Consider the following 21,922-nt stretch of genomic DNA (forward strand, 5'->3'; position numbering starts at 1 on the left):
CATTTTTTTTTAATTGCTATACTCGTTGCTCCATACCAGAGAGACCAAAGAGGGTCTGACATTGTCCTATTTTCACAAAATTGGAATTAACAATGAATTTTTGAGATAGGCTATTTTTTTTATTAATGAATAGCCCGAAATAATTTCTGTTTGAGATAGGCTATTTTCCAAAAACCAGTACATGTACATACCGTACCATCCCAGTCCCTGTACTAATTGGAAATGAAGAGTACTTGCAAAAGCTTTTTGGCCCAATTGGAAATGTAAATAATTTACCATGGCTACATCATTTGATTCATTTCTTTTAACAGATTTATTAATCAAAGAATATAAGAATCCATTTCTTAGTTAATGTTTTGTAGTATAGGTGGAGAAAATTGCAATATCAAGAAAGAGCTTTGCAGTGGCCGGATATGTTCATTTTGCAACCCGCACAGTTAGTTCTAACCTTATCTATCTCCATTCAACCGATGTATCAAATTTGAGTTGATTTTAAATTTAAATGGCCGTTCATTGTAATTTCAGAAGGAAACAACTCCACGGTTAAAAAAAATAATTTTTTTTTATGAAAAGTTAAACATCTTTCAAATTGACTTAACTTCGATAAAAGTGTTACTTAAAACATAAAGAACACATCTGCAATTTTATTTTTCTAATTTAAACAATACTTTTGAGACATCAAATGTACATAAAATTTAAATCTGGCTCAATTCTTTAAATATTGATTTGGGACTTATGATAAATGCAAATTAAATATTAACAACATATATTCTTCCAATATAAGTTCAATGTTCAAAGCTTTCTTTAAACTAAATTGTGCTTATTCACATGATACCCTGGAAATATAAATCAAGATATAAAGTAGGGGCATTATATCTGTTTATAAGTAGCACATTTTGTTTATTTCAAAAATATCTGGAGTAAGTATAAAGAAAACAGATACCCGGTCTAAGAAAAAAAAAATTGGTGTAGGACTTATTAAAAACAAAACTTCATAATTACATGACCAAAGATTCTCACAAATAATTCTGTACAATAGGTGGAAAAGAAAAGAGAAGAAACAAACCCAAAATGCAACTCCGGCAAGTTTGAGCTGACCAGATCTTGCTCTTAATCTGCTGAGGTCAATTTAATTTCTCATCTCCCTTCATGCTTAATTAACTGAGAGAAAATCCTGCGCATTGAAACATTTGGGATGTCATTCAAATTTGCTTCATCCTCTTCCTCTACATTCAAGCCCTCAGACGGATCTGGAACCAAATCGGTTTTCAATTCATGTGAGGCTCCGGCAATTAAACTAATGCTATTAATTCCCGATTGATCTATCTCCACATCTTGCAATTGCAGGGCATACTCTAAATGCCACAATACATCACCCATACTAGGCCTCTCGGACCCGTTATCTGCTAAGCATTTCTCAACCGTTTCCCCGAATTTCCTTAGCGAATCGGGTCGGATCGAAGAAGCTATCTTGGCATCCACAATTTGAAACAGCTCTCCCCTTCTGATATACTTCATTGCCCATTCAGCAAGATTGACCATTTCTCTAGGCAGTGTCGGGTCTATGACAGTCCGGGCACAGAGAACTTCGAGTAAAACTACCCCGAAAGAGTACACATCAGATTTTTCAGTCAGCTGTTGGCGCCTGAAATACTCCGGGTCTAGGTACCCAAAACTACCTTTAACAGCAGTACTAACATGGGTCTGGTCTAGTTCGGGTCCTGTTTTGGACAACCCAAAATCCGCCACCTTAGCCATTAGGTTCTCATCAAGCAGAATATTAGCTGATTTGACATCTCTGTGAATGATTGCCTTTGCAAATCCGGTGTGGAGGTAATGGAGACCTCTAGCAGAGCCGATACAAATCTCCAGCCTCTGTTTCCAAGTAAGAGAGGGCTCATCCGATCCATAGAGGTGGCTCTTAAGTGTACCATTTTCCATATAATCATAAACTAAAATCATCTCATTTCTCTCATCACAGTAACCAACTAAAGACACCAAATGCCGGTGCCGTAGCCGTGAAAGCAAGTCAATTTCAGTGCGAAATTCATTTATTCCCTGGTTAGATTTTGTGTTACCTCTCTTCACTGCAACTCGAGTCCCATCTTTCAATGTCCCCTTGTAGACCTTCCCAAAGCCACCGACCCCAATAACCCAATTCTCATCAAAATTATTTGTCGCCTCGAGCAATACTGATAATCCAAACCGGTAACCGAGAGATCCATTTTGACCACCCAATGTAACTGTATTTGCATTAGAACTCCTGCTCATGCTATGAGAGTTGGTCAAACCATTGACCGAGAAAGGCGTCCATCTTTTGGAGCTCATTTTCCTCTCCAATCGTCTCTTTCTAATTGCACCAAAAAGAACCACAATAACCAGAATTAAAATCACAGCACCACCAACCAAACCAAGAACAGTACCAAGACTAACCCTTGACCCACTACGGCTAACGATAGTCCTGGTACCGGAGATGCCATTAAATTGGAAAATCTCAAGCCCATTCAAGAGCCCGTCAGCTAGTACATTGGTAAGTTTGCTGGGCCCAATGCTTATACTAAGCTTAGACGTAGAGTCCTGGGCCGAGAGAATAAAATCTTGAAACAGAGGAGTTGCTAAACTGCGATATGTCAGACTGGACATTTCGAAATCTGTGAGTACAGCCCATGGGCCTACGTACACATTAAATACGAGGTCAACTGGATCTTTACTTACTATATCACAAAAATGAAACCGTAACATGTACGCATATCCTTCTTGCAAATCAAATTGCCATGTCATGTTGAACTTTGCGCTTACTGTGGTTGTGTTTGAAGAGGCAAGCTCCGTCGCAGTACTGTAGACAAAAGACGGTGCGGATTCTGTTGTGGCAAGTCCTTCCATATAGATTAGTTTGGCATTTGTAGAGACCCATTGTGTAAGGCTCGGGTTCTGTATGAAACTTGCATCAGGGGCCCAAGTTCGCCACAGTGTGTCATTATCCGGTGTTACTTTGGGTGTGCCCATGTTGACCCGATAAACCGTTTCAAAAGCCTGACCTGATAACCCGATATAATTGCTGGCTGGGTTGATGGTCTGCGCCGAGTCAAGAATTAGGTTATCTGGTACTGACACGATCTCTATTGCATTTATGAATGCGAGATTTGAAAATGGTACAAAGGAAAGGGTTAAGGTCCTCCGTGTTATGTTCACCAAGTATTCCTTTAGCATCGGTCCAGTTATGTTCTTTGACTGGAAATTAGTGAGAAGGGTAATGTCCTCTGTCGATACATTGAATTTTGCGGTGGTCAGATCATAATTTTGGTACACAAAAGGGTACAGGTGCAAACGGATGAAGTGGCGGCCCTGTTTCTGGATTTGGAAGGAATAAAAGGAGGGGCCTGTGAAAACTCTCGCAGTTTGGTACAGAGCCGGGTTATCAAAAGAGGTGACCGAGCTGGAGGTGGCATTGGCCATTATGCTTTTAGAGGCTGAGAGGGTTTTAGACGGGAGGCTAGCATCTCCGACAAAGGTCCGTGCACCGATTGTGGTGTTTCCTGACGAGCCGCAATCAACCAAGTAGTTGTCTGAGGGGGTGAATGATTTGGAGCATGTGTAGAGGTGTGAGAGAAGAACAAGTGTCAGAAAAGAGCTGGCTTTGGTGGGGTGCATTCGTTCAGGCATTTTGTCGAACAAACTGTGATGAATTCAGCCGGAGGAGCCGGTGTGGGATATTAAAAGTTGGAATTCAGAAAGTTAATGAAATTTCAAGGTTTTACCTTGGAAACATATATAGAATCATGACCCATGATTTAATTCAAGTATTCAACTCAATCAAGGTATGGGAAGCATAAAAAACATAAATATTCAATCGGAAAGAAAGAGAAGATGGCAACTTTGCTAAAAAAGCATTCTTTCAATTCCTTGAATCAATGATTCAAAGGTTCAGATAAAGAGGCTTTCAGAGAAGTAACAAACTAAAACGAAAGAGCGACAGGACAAAGAAGTAGACCTCTCTAGTAGCAGATCAGGAGAACTCTTTCTGACAACAATGGTTCAGAAAATCATTCGATTAAGGAATCTAAACCCAACAAATTGATAACCATGCATCAAAAGTAGCAGCTTTTAGTTGTTACAACGGAAAGAGAAAGATATGAGACCTTTGCTCAGCAAAGATTGCAAATTGCCCTTTTCTGCGCCAAAACAACACGGAAACCTTGAAGCAATCAAGTTTCTGGTCTTCATGGAAGATCGAGAGAGAGAGAGAGAGAGAGAGAGTCAATGGAACAGAAAATGCGACGGTGCAATAAACAAAGTGGTAAGGATTGGTTTTTTTTTTTTTGTCATCAGAATCTTTTGTTTCTTAATTTTTTATTTTTGGCCTCTCAGATAGTGGTAACGAGTTGGGGTAAGTTGAGTATCCCAATGGTGCATTGAAGAGTGGCATGCATGACTATAAGATTAATATATATTTTTTGCAATTATACAAAGATAATAATAGAAATATTTTTGCATGTGCACGAACTTTTTTACTTCTCCGGTGCGATTAAAATACAAGAAGACAGATCCACTTGTGTTTGGCATCGAGTTTCAAAGTTAAGTTATCGTATTTACAAAATTTAATATTTATGTATGAATCATTTTGATTCAGATCCCTGTTTTGTAGTAAACATTATTTCCAATGGAGTTGACCTAATGAGTTTAGGAAAAGGTTGTAACTTATATTAACACATTAATTTTTAAAGCCGCAGAACACACAAATTTTTTTTTTTATAATTTTAAGATTTAGATTTCTGCAAATAGAAATTATAAATTTGTGTTCTGAGCTTCGCTTTGAAAATAGAATTTTGTGTTGAAAAAACATTGACTTAATTAAATATAGAAACTCGTACATTTTCTTATATTTTCTGAGTTCAATCTATTTTTTTTATTAAGATTATCGACATAATTAATATATATTTATCAAATTGATTTCAAATTACGAATTTGAACCATTGAAACTCACCTATCTTATGTGTGATGCATCTACATGTGAAGTTTTTAAACATTCGAATTAATTTAGTATAAAGTCAAACAGTCAAAAAATGTTCAAAAATGAATGCACTAGAATTAATTTATTAACCTTCTAATTTTGACCGCTTGACTTTATATTAAATTAATTTGAATGTTTAAAAATTTCATATGTAGATGCATCACACGTAAGGTAGACGGATTTCAACGGTTCGAATTCGTCATTTGAAATCGATTTTATGAGTTTTAGAGTTAAGCTCATCAAAACTTTGATAAGCTTAAGAGCACCCTAGTTCTACTCTATATCTAAATTTATTTGTTTTTAAAGTTTGAGACAAATATTTTTAATATTAATTCAACTTGATCTACAATTTTAAACATAACAAATATATTATTATATGGAGTGGGGTTGTAATGCAACATTAATTTTATGCTCCAATCATGTTGTACATTTTTATCTCTGTATTGAAAGTCGAACAGTCGATTCGAACCATTTAATATGACCTTCATATTAAAATATGCTTGGAGACCAAATTTTATATTTTTTGAATCTTTTTTTCTACTTTTTTCAATAGGTACAAAATCACTGTTTTAGATAGTTTAGAATCATATGAAAATAGTAATTTTGTGCCTATCTAAATAAAAAATAAAAAAATTACAAAAAATATAAAATTTCGTCTCCAACACATTTTAATATAAAAATCATGCTGAGCAATTCGGATCGACTGTTCAGACTTTAAAAATGGAGATAATGATGTGGAGCTTGATTAGAGCACGGAATCAATGGCACATTTTAACTGTACTCTATTATATGAGAAGGGTTCAAAGTCCTCATGTATGTTGTGCTTCATTGTGTCTCATATCTTTTATATCTATTTTCAAAGTTCAAATAGTCGATTCTAACCGATCAACATGGATATTAAAACGTGATCCAAAAACAGTAATTTTATACCTATCTAGAAAAAAGTATAGTTTTAAAAAAAAATATAAAATTTGATCTCCAAATATATTTTAATATGAAAATCATGATTATCAATTCGAATCAACTATTTGAACTTTAAAATAGAGTTTTAAAGATAACAAAAAATATATATAAAACATGATGGACATAAAAACACGGAGCATTTAATCATTTTAACCATCTTCTTATTAAATATACATTTATGAAATTGAATGGTGCATGCTATATCAAGATTAGATGATTAAATATTTACAGCGGTATACATACAAAATAAATAAATTATACCAATTATGAGATTACGGTGATTAATTTGCAATAGTTAGACTAAAGATTGATAATTTTAATTATTAAAGTGAGCGTGATAAATTTTAAAAAATAAAAATCTCTTTGTTTTTTTTTTTTTTTTTTTTTAAGATTTAAACAATTAGATATGAAAACTCGTCTCCTCTTTTTTTACTAATGCACTTTTGGGTATTATATTATGTCATAATTTCTATTATTATTTGGTAATTTTTTTTTTTGTCATTTGAAAACTAAATTCTCTGTTATTTAGAAAAAGGTTGTTCGCTAAAGTCACTGATTTCCAGCCTACCGTCTCATTTGACGACAAAAAAAAATCATTGAACGCCGAAACTTGGTTCAAACTTCAAACGGTGACTCGGTCAAACGGATCCAAAATATCGAAATCAAGCCCAAAACCCATAATTGCATGTTCTCATGTCCGATAGGGATATCAACGGGTACGGCGCAGGTTGGAGACATTTTTATATCAGTACCGTAATGATAAAAAAAAAAAAATCTTTATCTTTATTGGCCTTTTTGAATACATTACGGAACATGTAACGGATAAAAGTGTCATTAACATCTTAATTTGTATTTTTGATAAAATATTTTTCAAAAAAAATAAAATAATGAATATAACTAATTTGTATTATCAAAATTTAATAAAATACAAAACTTTATTGTATCATGTATCATCTTCATACAAAATATCTATCTATCTATCTATCTATCTATCTATATATATATAGAGAGAGAGAGAGTTAGGCTGGGGTGCTATGGATAGCATAGTGGCCTCTATGCTACGACTCAATATTTGAGTTTTCAAAATTCTAACGGTCGATCCGAACCGTTCATTTTGTTCTCCATATTAATATGTGTTTGGAGACCAAATTTTACATTTTTCTGAATTTTTTTACTATTTATTAAGTATTTTACAAAATTGTTGATCCAACGGTGGCTGCACAAAACAGTAAAACCGTTGGATTAGCGATTTTCAAAGTGGCTTAATAAATAGTAAAAAAATTCAGAAAATTATAAAATTTGGTCTCCAAGCAGATATTAATATGGAGAATAAGATGAACGGTTCGGATCGACCGTTTGGATTTTGAAAACTCGAATATTGAGCCGTAGCATAGAGGCCACTATGCTATCCATAGCACCCCAGCCTAACTCTATATATATATATATATATATATAGAGTAAGGCTTGGGTGCTATGGATAGCATAGAGAGCTACAGTGCTACGACTCAATATTTGAGTTTTCAAAATTCTAACGGTCGATCCGAACCGTTCATTTTGTTCTCCATATTAATATGTGTTTGGAGACCAAATTTTACATTTTTTAAAAAAAATTTACTATTTTTTTAGATAGTTAGAAAATCAAATATCTGAATGGTGCAGAATTTTTTAGATCAAGTGATTTTATACCTAGCTAAAAAAATAGTAAAAATTTTTCAAAAAATGTAAAATTTGGTCTCCAAACACATATTAATATGGAGAACAAGATGAACGGTTCATATCAGCCGTTAGGATTTGAAAACTTGAATATTGAGCCGTAGCACCGTAGTCCTCTATGCTATCCATAGCACCCAAGCCTTACTCTATCTCTCTCTCTCTCTCTCTCTCTATATATATATATATATATATATAGGAATATGCTAGCATGCTATGCATAGCATAGAGCCCCTCCATGCAACGCCCAATATTTTTTAAAATCCTAACGGTCGATCCGAACCGTTCATCTTGTTCTCCATATTAATATGTGTTTGGGTACCAAATTTTACATTTTTTGGAATTTTTTTACTATTTCTTTAGATTTATTGAAAATCGCTGTTTTCAGCAAATCTGGACCATAAAAAAACAGCGATTTTCAATAAATATAAAGAAATAGTAAAAAAATTCCAAAAAATGTAAAATTTGGTCCCCAAATACATATTAATATGGAGAACAAGATGAACAGTTCGGATCGACCGTTAGGATTTTGAAAAGTCGAAATCCAAGGCGTTGCATGGAGGGGCTTTATGCTATGCATAGCATGCTAGCATATTCCTATATATATATATATATATGAGTGAGTCTATGGTACTATGCATATCACGGGGTGTTACCGTGCTACGGCTCTATATTCGAGTTTTCAAATACTAACGGTCGATTCGAACCGTTCATCTTGTTCTCCATATTAATATGTGTTTGGAGATCAAATTTTACATTTTTTGGAAATTTTTTACTACTTTTTTAGATATTTAGAAAATCACTTGATCTGAAAATTCTAGACCATCCAAAAATAGTGATTTTCAATAAATCTAAAAAAATAGTAAAAAAATTTCAAAAAATGTAAAATTTGGTCTCCAAACACATATTAATATGGAGAATAAGATGAACGGTTCGGATCGACCGTTAGGATTTGAAAACTCGAATATAGAGCTGTAGCACGGTAAAAAATCGTAATATGCATAGTACCATAGACTCACTCTATATATATAGAGAGAGAGATAGAGAGAGACTAATGTGCATTCGTATGCATATGGCCCGATATGCATACGGTCCAAATTTGAAATTTCAAAATTCAAAATGTCGATCCGAACCGTTCATTTTGTTCTCCATCTTAATATGTGCTTGGAGACCAAATTTTACATTTTTCTGAATTTGTTGACTATTTATTAAGCCACTTTGAAAATTGCTGATCCAACGGTGGCTGCTGATTTTACTGTTTTGTTAAGCCACCGTTGGATCAGCAATTTTCAAAGTGGCTTAATAAATAGTAAACAAATTCAGAAAAATGTAAAATTTGGTCTCCAAGCACATATTAATATGGAGAATAAGATGAATTGTTCTAATTGATGTTTTGGATTTTAAAATTTCAAATTTAGACCGTATGCATATCGGGTCATATGCATACGAATGCACATTAGTCTCTCTCTCTATATATATATATATATAATTTTATTATAAAAAATTATCTTATACAATAAAGGACAAGATAACGCAAAAAAAAAATCGTTATTCTTATCCATACCTAATAAGTTAACGAAAAAAAAAATCTTATTTTTATCTGTATTTTTGGATACAATATGGATCGGATAAACAGATTAAAGGGTGTCGTTGACACCATTAATGTCCAAGGAGGATTATTTAAGGAAATATTGTTTTGGTATGTATTATTAGGGGTGGCAACGAACTGAACCGAACCGAACTTACGTTAGGTTTGAGTTTGGTTTGAATTAATTTCGAACCGAACCTGGTTTGATTCGTTTCGAACCGAACCCATTTCGAATCGAATTAATTGCGAACTACACATTTTTCGAATCGAACCCGAATCGAATCACGAACTAAATTATTTTTTAGCAGCCCTAGTTATACCGGTAGTTTATACATTAATTTTTTCTCGCGGGACAAAATTCACATGGCTTCCTTTTACCGGTATGAACTATGAAATAAGTGCTTTTAAGTTGAAAAATTGTTCATGAAAAAATACATCAGAGATGACTTTCCTGGTATGAACTATGAGAGACGACCGAAGAGAGAGGAGAGACAGTCATCTAGGCCGGAGGGAGGAGTGACAGTCGGAGAGACAGCTAGTCGTCGAGAGTGTCGGCTAGATTTTAGAGCTAGAGGGAGAGTGAGTTAGGAAGAGGTGGAGAGAGAACTAGGTTATTGAGATTTGAGAGCGAGGGAGTGTCGGCTAAGTTAAATTATGACTCTCTATCTTGGATTTTAATTTCATCAGGTAAATGGATGGTCTGTGTTTTTATGAGATTCGAACCACAAAAAATCACGAACCTATTTCAATCGAACCAGACTAGGTTTGAGTTTGGTTTGAATTAATTCCGAACCGAACCTGGTTTGGTTCGTTTCAATTCGAATCCATTTCGAATCAAATTAAACTCGAATCAAACCCGAATCAAACCCGAATCAAATCACGAACCTCGAATTTTTTTGTCAGCCCTATGTATTATACTACAAAAGTGTCGTTGTCCCAAGGTCAGATAATTTGGGTGTCTGGTTTGTTGGACTGAAAGCTACACCTCATCTTACGCGGTTACATAATTACATTGATAGTTTTCGGTGTCAAAAAAAGATGGTTTGGATTTATTTGAGAGAATATTTTATTTATAAAAAAAATTACAAAATAAGAAAACGAAAGAGAAATAGTACTTGATATTTCATAAATAATTGATAGAATTTTCTCCGATTTAAATTTTGGTCCGATAAAATTCTACCGATTAAAAAAAAAAAAAATCTCCGGATGTCTCCTCCTTGTATTTCTTTACAATATTTCCTTTAATAAATCGCTTTGACTGTAAGATCCTTCTATCTTTAACAATTGTTTGAATGGGTAGAATTTTTATCGATAAAAATTCTCCTGATCCTTCCATGCATAACAAATCAAGGCATTCTTCTTCTTTTTCTCTTTTATTTTTTTATATTTTCTATAAATAAAAAGATCTCTCTATTTGACCCCACCAGATTTTCTAAATTATCTTTTAAATTGATAAATTTTCACTTCACTTAAAATTTTCTTAAGGAGTTTATCTAACTTGATATCATTGATAAAAAAAAAATAACTTCACCGCTGATAATTTTGTCTGTTTATTTAAAAATTCTATTCGGTGCTTTATCTCTCTACCAATCGTGATTTTATCATTGGTCTCACATAGATATGATGAAATGATAAATACCACACTATTGTGTGCTATTCTTTAAAATAAGTACCCTATGCAGTTGAGAAGAGTTTTCATGATTGTCATCTTCATATTATGGAGAGAGCGATGCTATCGATTTTTTAGAGACAAATTTTGCTCTATTTTCCAGTTCGTTGGTCAAGTGGTACAGGAGATGTAATTTTTATTTTATCTTTGCTCAATACTTATTGAGCATTTTTTTGTTTTTTAACTCTTTTGATTGTATCTTATATTTAATTTATCAATAAAATATAAGATTAAGGGGTTTGACCCTATCTTATTTTCAAAAAAAAAAAAAAAATTCTATTCGGTGCCTGCTCTAGACTATAATAACTGAATAAACTTAGAAATTATTCTTTGGTATATTGTCTTCCCCGATTTTTTTTTAAAATACCCATTAAAAAAATTAATTTAATAAAAATAACCATATCTGAACTGAAATTTTAAAAATACTCAAATCGCGGATTTTTTCCGCGACCCAGAATTTTTATTCCTGGCCGTGGAAAAAATTCACGCCCCGAAATTTTTTTTATTTTTTATTTTTTATTCCGGGCGCGGATATTTTCCACGGCCCGGATTTTTAAATAATTTTTTTTTTTTAGAGTTTGGAGAAAGAAAATATTGTTTTTTTGGCCCAACTTTGTACCTCTGGTTAACATATCAAAACACCTTCAAAAATTATGAAAATTTACCGACATGCATTCTTGACTTCATAGAATAAGACTGTAAAGTTTCATACAAAATCTCAAAACAGATCGTGAGATATCGGTTCTCAAAAATTGCCCAAACTGCTGAAGGAGTGCTTCTGAGCCCAACTTTGCACCTCTGATTAACATATCCAAACACCTTCAAAAATCATGAAAATTTACCGACATGCATTATTGAATTCATAAAACAAGACTGAAGTTTCATACAAAATCTCAAAACAGATCGTGAGATATCGGCTCTCAAAAATTGCCCGAACTGCTGAAGAAGTGCTTCTGAGACCAAATTTTCACCTCTGATTAACATATCAAAACACCTTCAAAATTATGAAAATTTACCGACATGCATTTTTGACTTCATAAAACAAGACTGTAAAGTTTCATATAAAATCTCAAAACAGATCGTGAGATATCGGCTCTCAAAAATTGCCTGAACTGCTGAACGAGTGCTTCTGAGCCCAACTTTGCACCTCTGGTTAACATATCAAAAGACCTTCAAAAATCATTACAATTTACCGACATGCATTATTGAATTTATAGAAGAATATTGTAAAGTTTCATACAAAACTTCAAAACAGATCGTGAAATATCGGCTCTCAAAAATTGCCCGAACTGCTGAAGGAGTGCTTTTGAGCCCAACTTTGCACCTCTGATTAACATAACAAAACACCTTCAAAAATCATAAAAATTTACCGACATGCATTATTGACTTCATAAAATAAGACTGTGAAGTTTCATATAAAATCTCAAAACAGATCGTGAAATATCGGCTCTCAAAACTTGCCCGAACTGCTGAACGAGTGCTTGTGAGCCCAACTTTGCACCTCTGGTTAACATATCAAAAAACCTTTAAAAATCATGACAATTTACTGACATACATTCTTGACTTCATACAATAAGACTGTGAAGTTTCATACAAAATCTCAAAACAGATCATGAGATATCGGCTCTCAAAAATTACCCGAACGGCTGAAGGAGTGCTTCATTAATGGTTAAAGCCATTATTTGCATTATTTGAGATTCGAATCTAAAAAGTTTACGAATCAATTTCGAACAAACTATATATACCCAGTTTGAGTTTGAGTTTGAATAAGATTCAAAACGAATTGGTTTGATTTGTTTCATAACAAACTAATTACGAACTTTTTTTGAATCAAACTCAAATCAAATCACGAACTACGAACTTTTTGTGCCGCCTTACATGAGAGCAAAGAGAACGGAAAGCGAGAGATTTCGTTATTTAGAATGACTGAATGACGATAGAAAGGTAACTAAATTGGAGAGTTTCTATATTTTAGAAGGATAAATATGATACTTCAAATTTGGTGAGAAGTATGTAATATTAATGGTTTAGAAGGATAAATATTAGAGTTTTTTGAATTTTAGAAGAAAGTTAGAAGGATTAATGTGGGATATTTTTGTTTTAGAGAGGGAAAATGTAATTTAAATGTTTTATAAATATATGTATGAAATTTATAAAAATTAAAATTTATTGATCATTCGTTTCATATGAGAAGTCATGCCTTGCATTAGGCATCATAGTTTATGGATTATCATACATATTTTGCTGATATTATAAAAGTTTGTTATGAAATATTTCTTAGATCAATAGCTTTTTTCTCGTATGTTAACCAGAGGTGCAAAGTTGGGCTCACAAGCACTCGTTCAGCAGTTCGGGCAATTTTTGAGAGCCGATATTTCACGATCTATTTTGAGATTTTGTATGAAACTTCACAATCTTATTTTATGAAGTCAATAATGCATGTCGGTAAATTTTCATGATTTTTGAAGGTGTTTTGTTATGTTAATCAGAGATGCAAAGTTGGGCTCAAAAGCACTCCTTCAGCAGTTCAGGCAATTTTTGAGAACCGATATCTCACGATCTGTTTTGAGATTTTGTATGAAACTTTACAATCTTCTTCTATGAAGTCAAGAATGCATGTCGATAAATTGTAATGATTTTTGAAGGTTTTTTGATATGTTAACCAGAGGTGCAAAGTTGGGCTCAGAAGCACTCATTCAGCAGTTCGGGCAAGTTTTGAGAGCCGATATCTCACGATCTGTTTTGAGATTTTGTATGAAACTTCATAGTCTTATTTTATGAAGTCAAGAATGAATGTCGGTAAATTTTCATAATTTTTGAAGGTGTTTTGATATGTTAATCAGAGGTGAAAATTTGGCCTCAGAAGCACTCCTTCAATAGTTTGGGCAATTTTTGAGAGCCGATATCTCACGATCTGTTTTGAGATTTTGTATAAAACTTCACAGTCTTGTTTTATGAAGTCAATAATGCATGTCAGTAAATTTTCATGATTTTTGAAGGTGTTTGGATATGTTAATCAGAGATGCAAAGTTGGGCTCAGAAGCACTCCTTCAGCAGTTTGGGTAATTTTTGAGAACCGATATCTCACGATCTGTTTTGAGATTTTGTATGAAACTTTACAGTCTTATTCTATGAAGTCAAGAATGCATGTCGGTAAATTTTCATGATTTTGAAGGTGTTTTGATATGTTAACCAGAGGTGCAAAGTTAGGCCAAAAAAATAATATTTTCTTTCTCCAAACTCTAAAAAAAATTTAAAAAAAATTATTTAAAAATCCGGGCTGCGGAAAATATCCGCGCCCAGAATAAAAAAAAAAAAAAAAAATTTGGGGCGCGAATTTTTAAAATTTCAACAAAATGTCCCGGTAAGATTTATCCTTTCTTTCTTCTCTTACTCTGACCGCATCTTAGTTTTTATCGATGCTCTGACAAAAATGAAAAATTCGAGGTGGAGAAATTTAGTCTGCCCGATCATTGGAATGCAAAATCTGAAACTTACAAAGTCAAAACAATAAAGACAAGATGTGCCTTCGGTATAATCGTATAATAAAAAGATGCATCTTGAGTTTGCAAACGTAGAAAATATGCAAGGAAGAAAAAACAAAACTAATACATTTGTGACATTTTCAATTCAAATACTAATGTAGTTAGTTTCTATGTATACTTGCTTATTGGGTTTTTGTTGAAACCATAAATCAAAAGATTAATTTAACAATTACGATTGGTTAACCCTAACGATTTATTCAAAGAAAAAAAAAAGTCGAAGAAATAAAATCAAAAGTAAACTCTTATTAATTACGTTATTTTTTTAGCGTGTCATGAGACGGACCTATCAAAACAGTTGAATAATATTTCAAGAAATTAAACAACAGCTTTGAAGTAAATTGTCCCAATAATCAACGTTAATTTCGATATGTTACAAGCCCTTTGTAACTTAATATCAATAAATAAATGAGGGTCAACCGGTCAAGACCCTCAAATTAAAAAAAAAACGTTAATTCCGATATTAAAAGCTGTACACAAAAAGAGAGAGAAATCCTCCACTCCTCGTGGCCCAATAATAGGGATGAAATGCATCCAAATTTGTGTGCATTCAAATGCACTCTATCTTTTAAATTATTTTTCTCTATTTTCAAAGTCTGAATAGTCAATACGGCCGTGTGTAATGCTACGCTACTTCGCGAATTAAACGGGTTGTTTTAATTCGCACTCATATCTCTAGTTTTGAAGTCCAAATAGCCGATCCAAACCGTTAGATGTTTAATCTATATTAAAATGTGCTTGGAGACCAAATTTTATATTGTTTGGAATTTGTTACTATTTATTAGAATGGTTTGAAAATTGTTGCATTTCAATGGTGCAAAATTTTAATAAAAACAACGATTTTCAAACAATCTTAATAAATAGTAAAAAAATTCAACAAAGTGATGATTTTCAAAAATTTTGAAAAAATAGTAAAAAATTTCCAAAAAATATAAAATTTGATCTCCAAGCACATTTTAATATGAAAAACACGTTGGAAGGTTCGAATCAATTATTTAAACTTTGAAAATAAAAATATGAGATGAAGGTGCACATTAAAAGCACAAAAGAGGGGTACATTTTAACCCTCGTATATTTATCAATTTCGATTTCGATTGCACTTAAAGATTCAAGTTACTAGTGTACGGTAAATATACACATTTTTATTATTATTATTTTACAAATGCATGATAAATAATGCCTATAAGGCTATAATAATAATCTTTTGAATTTAAACTTTATTTTTGGTGTCAAGATGGTCAACGTTTGTCAACCCTCCACTCAGTTCTGGACGGCCTTTCTTCACACACCGTCGACCAAGAAGGAAAGAGGTCCCACATGTCGGTGGCTTCTGTTCTACCAGACCTCGTCTTTGAACTCTTCTCTGATAGGTCAAGCGCATTCTTCGGCGGGACTTTCATTCCCTCCTCTCCTCCGCTCTCTTACAAGTCTCCAACAATCTCCTCCTCTCTTCTCTTTCCCTCTCTTTTCTTCGATCATATTCCAACCGCAACCCGAAAATTTTTCACACATTGTAACAGCTTCGATCCTATCCCGTCAATGTCGTGGCTTAGAAATGCTGTCCACCGGGCCGTGGAGGCCGGAGGACGTAACAGCCTCACCCGTACGGTCCGTACCTACGCCGGTACGGTAGCGCACCACGCCGGGCAGGCTGTCTCTGGCGGTGCCAGGATCATCCAAGATCGAATAGTTAAGCTCTTCTTGTTGATCTCTTCTTTGAACTTCCCATTGAATTTTAAAAACTTTTGGTACTTCTGACATATGGCATGGCATCATTCGAAGGGACACACAACACTACGCATCATATGGACGACCGTAAATTTGCGCATTGCACAACATTCTGTTTTTTTTTCCTCCTTTGCAACGGTTGAATGTAGTTTTTATTACTCCATAACAGCCTTTTTTTACTGAATAACAGGCTATGCGTATCATGGTATCGTGACTGGTATATGTGATTTGGATACTGGTTTTGACTTGTATATTCCGGTTTCTTGCTATTTATAAAACGTGCCTGTAACTGTAAACTCAAACTGTATCATGCTCTTGATTGGTTTAAATTGACATTGATGTCTAGGGATTGAGGAATTACAAAAATTGCAAACAAACAATGAAAAGATTAGAAGATACGGCAGTGACTTGTAGGGGAGAAGAGAGAGTCCAACTTTTACGGAGATGGTTAGTGGCTCTGAAAGAATTAGAGACTTCACCTGGAGATGAGAAAAACTCAGAATCCTCTGATGAAAGTGATACATCCCCGAAAAATGCTTCTCCAGTAAGACAATTTTGTTTTAAAATATACCTTTTTAAGTTTTTCGATACATTGAAGGATTATGTAGATGGTAACTGAATTAATAGAAGTTTTAGGAATGAATGGGTTTGCAAAGTAAAAATTTTATTGTGCAGAAAGAAATTTAATACTACCAAAAAATTGTCCTTGCAAAATTATCAGAAGGATTATGCTCACACTTTATGATATCTAATATCATGCACATATACTTGATCTGAAGTACTGGACATGCCCCTTACCATCAAAACTTAAAGAGTGTTGAGAGGATATCCATTGAGTTTTCCCAAGTAGAAGTAATAAACCATATTTTAGTCTGCTCGGAAAAAAAAGAAAAGAAAAGTAGTTCTCCTTCTTTCTACCTCTTTATTTTTAAGGTAAGTTTTTGGAGAATTTCCACTAGTCTTTCAAAATGGCTGAAAGGCAAAAAAATGCTATTAATTTGATCTATCTCATATTCAATCGTCTCTAGTAATAAAGCTGGTTATACAAAGAACGTAGAAGTATGCCTATTATTTCTGATTGAATGCCTCAATGTAGCAGTATCCATATTTAATTTGAACGATGGATGATATTATTCTATGGCCATGAACAACTGACTTTTAACTGAAATATGGAAGTTGGCATAAAGTACCACTTGATTGACAATGACATTACTAGAAGATATCTAACTCAATGACTAGTAATCTACTTATATATTTTTTGTAGTGACATAATGGAACCAGATGGTATTGAAATACCAGCTTTTTCCAGAAAGAAAAATCAAAAGTAAAATATAGGGATCCAAATAGGCCTAAATCTTGGCTCGTAAGTGCTGGTCAACATAAGATTAGAGTATATAGAATTTGTTGTTGAAAATAATGCTTTGTGTAGGATTGGTACTATGATTATGAGAGAGGGGGAGATCCAATGAGCTTTCGGGAAGTGTTTCTCTTCAGTCAGGCACTAGAAGGCATTACCTTGTCAATGGTATGCTTAGTCTCTTCTATTAATTTGTTTGGTTATTTGCTGATTTGCTTATTTATATTTGTTTGTTTTATTGCTTTATTACTGTATCATACTTTTTAACATATTATCTGCCTTGTAAGCTCTTAGTGATTTTTGTTCTATGAGCCAGATACTGGAAGCTCCAAGTGAAGAAGAAGTCAATCTACTCTTGGAAATTTTTGGGCAAGTGTCCAATATTACTTGCAGACTATTTTGTATTTGGATAGATTAATTGCTATATATTAAGATTTGAATGCATCAATGCATGCATGTATATGTCACCAAAATACTTTTTTTTTTCTTACAGGACGTGTCTTTATGGAGGGAAAGAAGTGCATAAAGCAGTAATGAGCAGCATACAAAACTTGGCAGTTGTCTTCTCAAATTACAAAGATGAAGTCTTGGTATATGAAGCCTCTAACTATTTTGGTTTCTTATCTTTCTCTGAGGTATTAATTCGTCCTTTGACTTTGACTATGGTTATAATTCAGGCTAAGCGGGAGGAGCTTCTCGAGTTTGCTCAAGTTGCTGTCTCGGGACTAAAATTAAATGCTGATATTTCAAGGTTTAGTCTTTGCTATTGATTACTTCTAAATTAGTTTTGGAAGGAACTGTCACATGTATGTAAAGACTTCTGATATTTCAGAATAGACGCAGAAGCAACAAAACTGAAGGAAGAGGTAAATGGAATGGAAATTATGCAAATAGCTTCTACTAAAGATAGTGTTAAAGCATCTGAGAAGGTTGATGTAACCACACAAGAGGTTGGTTTTTCACTTTATTTTTATCATTTTTTATATTCATTTTTGTTAGCAAATTACAATGTTGGTCTTTGAAGAATCACTCTTTTACCATTTTGGCCCTTCAAATTTATAAGTTTCCATATTGGCCCCTAATGTTTTAGCGTGTGCCAAACTGGTTGGATGGTTTTATGTACTAAATATTGGATGGAGGATGTTTTTGGATGGTTACATGGATGCTTACGTCAATGTCCATATCATCAATATCTAATGACTAATGACATGGATGATGGCATCAATGTCCATGTCATCTTTATTAATGGTGTGGATGGTGATTCTGACAACAACAACACCATTTTGTATCAAATAAAAATAATTTTTTTATGCAAATTAGCTTCCACATCATTGAATCAGCATGCAGAAATTATGATGATGAGAATTTTCATCTTCAAATAGATGTCAATGGTATTATCAATTTGGTGCAAATTAAAAGCATGGGGGACCAAAGTGGGAAAGGGCTGACAATCCAAAGGACCATTTGTGTGTTTTACCCCATTTATGTAATTGAGCTTCTTACTAATTTCAGGGAAACTAAATTGACTGAATGTAAATAAGAACAAAATAAAACATAAATAAACTGAAACAATGACTAATATCCTTCAAGATATTACTTGGTTCATATATTTGAACTCTGTTTTTTTTAAAAAACTACTTATTGAATTAATAGGGTCTTAAGGAAGTCATTGGGGAAGTATGCCTTTGCTCAAGAATGGAAGAACTGTTATTGACAAAGAAATCAATATATCCTGGTGACACAATGACGAACCATTTACAGAAGGCAATATATTCTCTCATGTATCTTCATGTTATCCTATTCTACCGTGTTATTTATAAAGACAGCTAAGTATTTTCTTTTTCTTTTTCCTTTGATCAATTCTGAATATTTTAGGTTGATAAGTTGAAGGTACTAGCCGAGTCTCTTGCCAACTCCTCTACAAAGGCAGAAAACCGCATTCTTGAACATAGGTTTCTAAATTGATATCATAAACTTGCGTACAGTTAATATTTTTACATACAGATTTTTCTTTTGCCCTTAAAGTTATATTCTCTGATGTAGAAATCAGAAGGAAGAAGCTCTCAATTTTCGGGTTGCAAAGGCCAACGAAGTTAGTGTTACTGAGAAGGTAAAATAATCAATAATATATATTTACTTACTCGATTTACATGCTTCAAATTGTTGAATTGGTTTGATATCCAACGAATGTACATTGTTATTATGAAAAGGAATTGACCACTGAGATTGCACGGCTAGAGGAACAAAGGGATCAGCTTGAGGCTGAACTTAAAAAGGTAGGCTTAACTTTTCAAATATTTAATATTATATTGTTGTAATGATTTTTTTCAAATATACAAAATAATATGTTTCTTTAAGATAATCATTTTTGTATAGGTTAAGACTTCATTAAACACAGCTCTAACACGACTTAAGAAAACTAGAGAGGAAAGAGACCAATTTGACGAAGCAAGCAATGAACTTCTATTACACTTAAAATCGAAGGTTGTTTATTAGTAATACTTTATTTTGTTTTTAGTACAGTACTCTCTCTCTTACAGTTGTTTTGGGTGTTATTCTTATTATATCAATTCTCGGAGCATATTCTTTCAATGCTATAGGATGATGAATTGGTGAGGTCAATTGCTTCATGTAAAGCAGAAGGTGATACTGTAACAAAATGGATTTATTTTTTGGAAGAAACATGGAAGCTTCAGTGCTCATATATGCAGTTAAAGGATGACCAAACCAAGTACATACTGTCTTTTGTGTATTGTATTCTAAGTTTTGGTACATTGATTTGTACCTAATCTAACAATTCTTTTGACTTGTAATTCTTTTGAAGTGAGGATTTGGAGAGATGTGCGGATTGCTTCATAAAGTTGGTGAAACATCATCTTTCCTCATGCAAGGTACTATTAGTCTGAGATGCTTTGTAATATTATACGACTTGACCCAGGATCATAGTATCTGATTAATTTAAAATATACTATAGACAAAAGGTGCTTTTAGTTAGAAGGTTCGTAATTTGTTTTTTCCTCTGTCTTTGCTTATTTTCTTCTTTTGGTGGAGTGAATTAGGGGCTACTTGGTCCTGCAATTGAACGTATCAGAACATTTGTGGACAATTTGAAAATATTCACTGAAAGGTTTGTACTTCTTTTTCTGACAAATGTTAAATTTTAGAGTATATCAAGGTTCTTGCAAATAAGCAAAAAAAGCTAATTGATGTTTAAGCAGATCAGAACCTGGAGAGGAAGCAAATGGCATGCCTAAGATCACTAATCCTAGAAAGTATCTAGAGGAAGAGTATCTAGAAGCAGAGAAGAAGGTACTTATTTTAAGAAGTGCTAGAATGATCTGGCTGTTATAATACTGGAAGAGATGGTTTCTGATAGACTTTTATCTTTAATATAGCTTTAGTTATTATTAAATCACATTGAATAATCTTTTTCAGATTGTAACAGCCTTCACTGTTGTTGACCGCATAAAGGAGCTATTCTTTGCTCAAGATGGAAACACATCGAGGTTATTTTCTTGTTCCTGGTTTATAATTTTTTATCACAAAGTTTGGCTGCCAAAGATATTCAGTACTAGTATGCTAAAGTTTGGGTGCTGGAACCATGCACACCTAATTGCAAAACACTTTCTTGATATTGGTGCAGGAGAGAGAATCCAGAGGTAAAAGAGTTGTTTGCAACCCTAGAAAAGATGAAATCAGATTTTGACTCCATTGAAAGGCCAGTGCTTCAAATGGAGATACGAAAAGAGAAAGCTTCTCCAAAAACAAAGAAGGATCACGATTCACCGAACTCAGAGTCAATGAGTGAAGACTATGCCAAATTGGAGTTGGAATATGATAGGGAGAGAAACTCAGCTGATGACATTGCCGGTTGGGAATTTGATGAATTTGACGAGGATCCAACACCAACCGTTGTCTCCTATAAAAATATACTATAGGTTTATTGCCATTTTTTTTTACTAACTTCTGGTAAATTTTCCATGTATAATACAAATGGGTCAGTATTTCAATCAAGAGAGCAAGAATGGAGCATTGCGGGATATAACTGTACAGTAGAAAGAGGTATATTAATGTACTTATTTGATTTGGCTGTAGGAGGCATCGTATAGATGACAGCCAATGTATAGAGTGTGAGAGAGTGATTTCTTTTTTACTTCTTTCCATTTCACTTCCGGGGAATGTTCTTTTACCAGTTTTTTTTTTTATACTGAATTTGCACATGAACAAAGATAATAAAAGATAGCGTTAGAAGTTTATTTCTATTCTGCAATGGCTAAATTGTCAAAAGGCTTTTATATAATGGTTAATCTATAGCATTTGGTGGAGGAATAGTAAATCGAGAACTAAGATTTTT

At 33.5% G+C, this 21,922-nt stretch overlaps 1 protein-coding gene and 1 pseudogene across 2 annotated transcripts; one reads left to right on the forward strand and one right to left on the reverse strand.

Annotated features, from left to right (window-relative positions):
• Positions 1–980: 980 nt before the first annotated feature.
• LOC144555360 (putative receptor-like protein kinase At5g59700 pseudogene) lies at positions 981–4,385 on the reverse strand (annotated as a pseudogene). The gene has a single exon (XR_013512036.1). The product of XR_013512036.1 is annotated as a putative receptor-like protein kinase At5g59700 pseudogene (transcript).
• Positions 4,386–15,895: 11,510 nt separating this feature from the next.
• On the forward strand, positions 15,896–21,655 carry LOC144555863 (uncharacterized). Its single transcript, XM_078304301.1, has 18 exons — positions 15,896–16,172; positions 16,558–16,755; positions 17,641–17,736; positions 17,885–17,937; positions 18,062–18,158; positions 18,246–18,319; positions 18,401–18,518; positions 19,222–19,332; positions 19,444–19,520; positions 19,612–19,678; positions 19,779–19,844; positions 19,945–20,052; positions 20,169–20,299; positions 20,393–20,459; positions 20,628–20,695; positions 20,787–20,877; positions 21,004–21,074; positions 21,212–21,655. The coding sequence occupies exons 1-18, from the start codon at positions 16,023–16,025 to the stop codon at positions 21,504–21,506; spliced, it is 1,938 nt and encodes a 645-aa protein (XP_078160427.1). The 5' UTR covers positions 15,896–16,022; the 3' UTR covers positions 21,507–21,655.
• The last annotated feature ends 267 nt before the right edge of the window (positions 21,656–21,922 follow it).

Source organism: Carex rostrata, chromosome 6 (assembly GCF_964058835.1).
Source record: "Carex rostrata chromosome 6, lpCarRost1.2, whole genome shotgun sequence".
Classification (NCBI taxonomy): Eukaryota; Viridiplantae; Streptophyta; class Magnoliopsida; order Poales; family Cyperaceae; genus Carex; species Carex rostrata.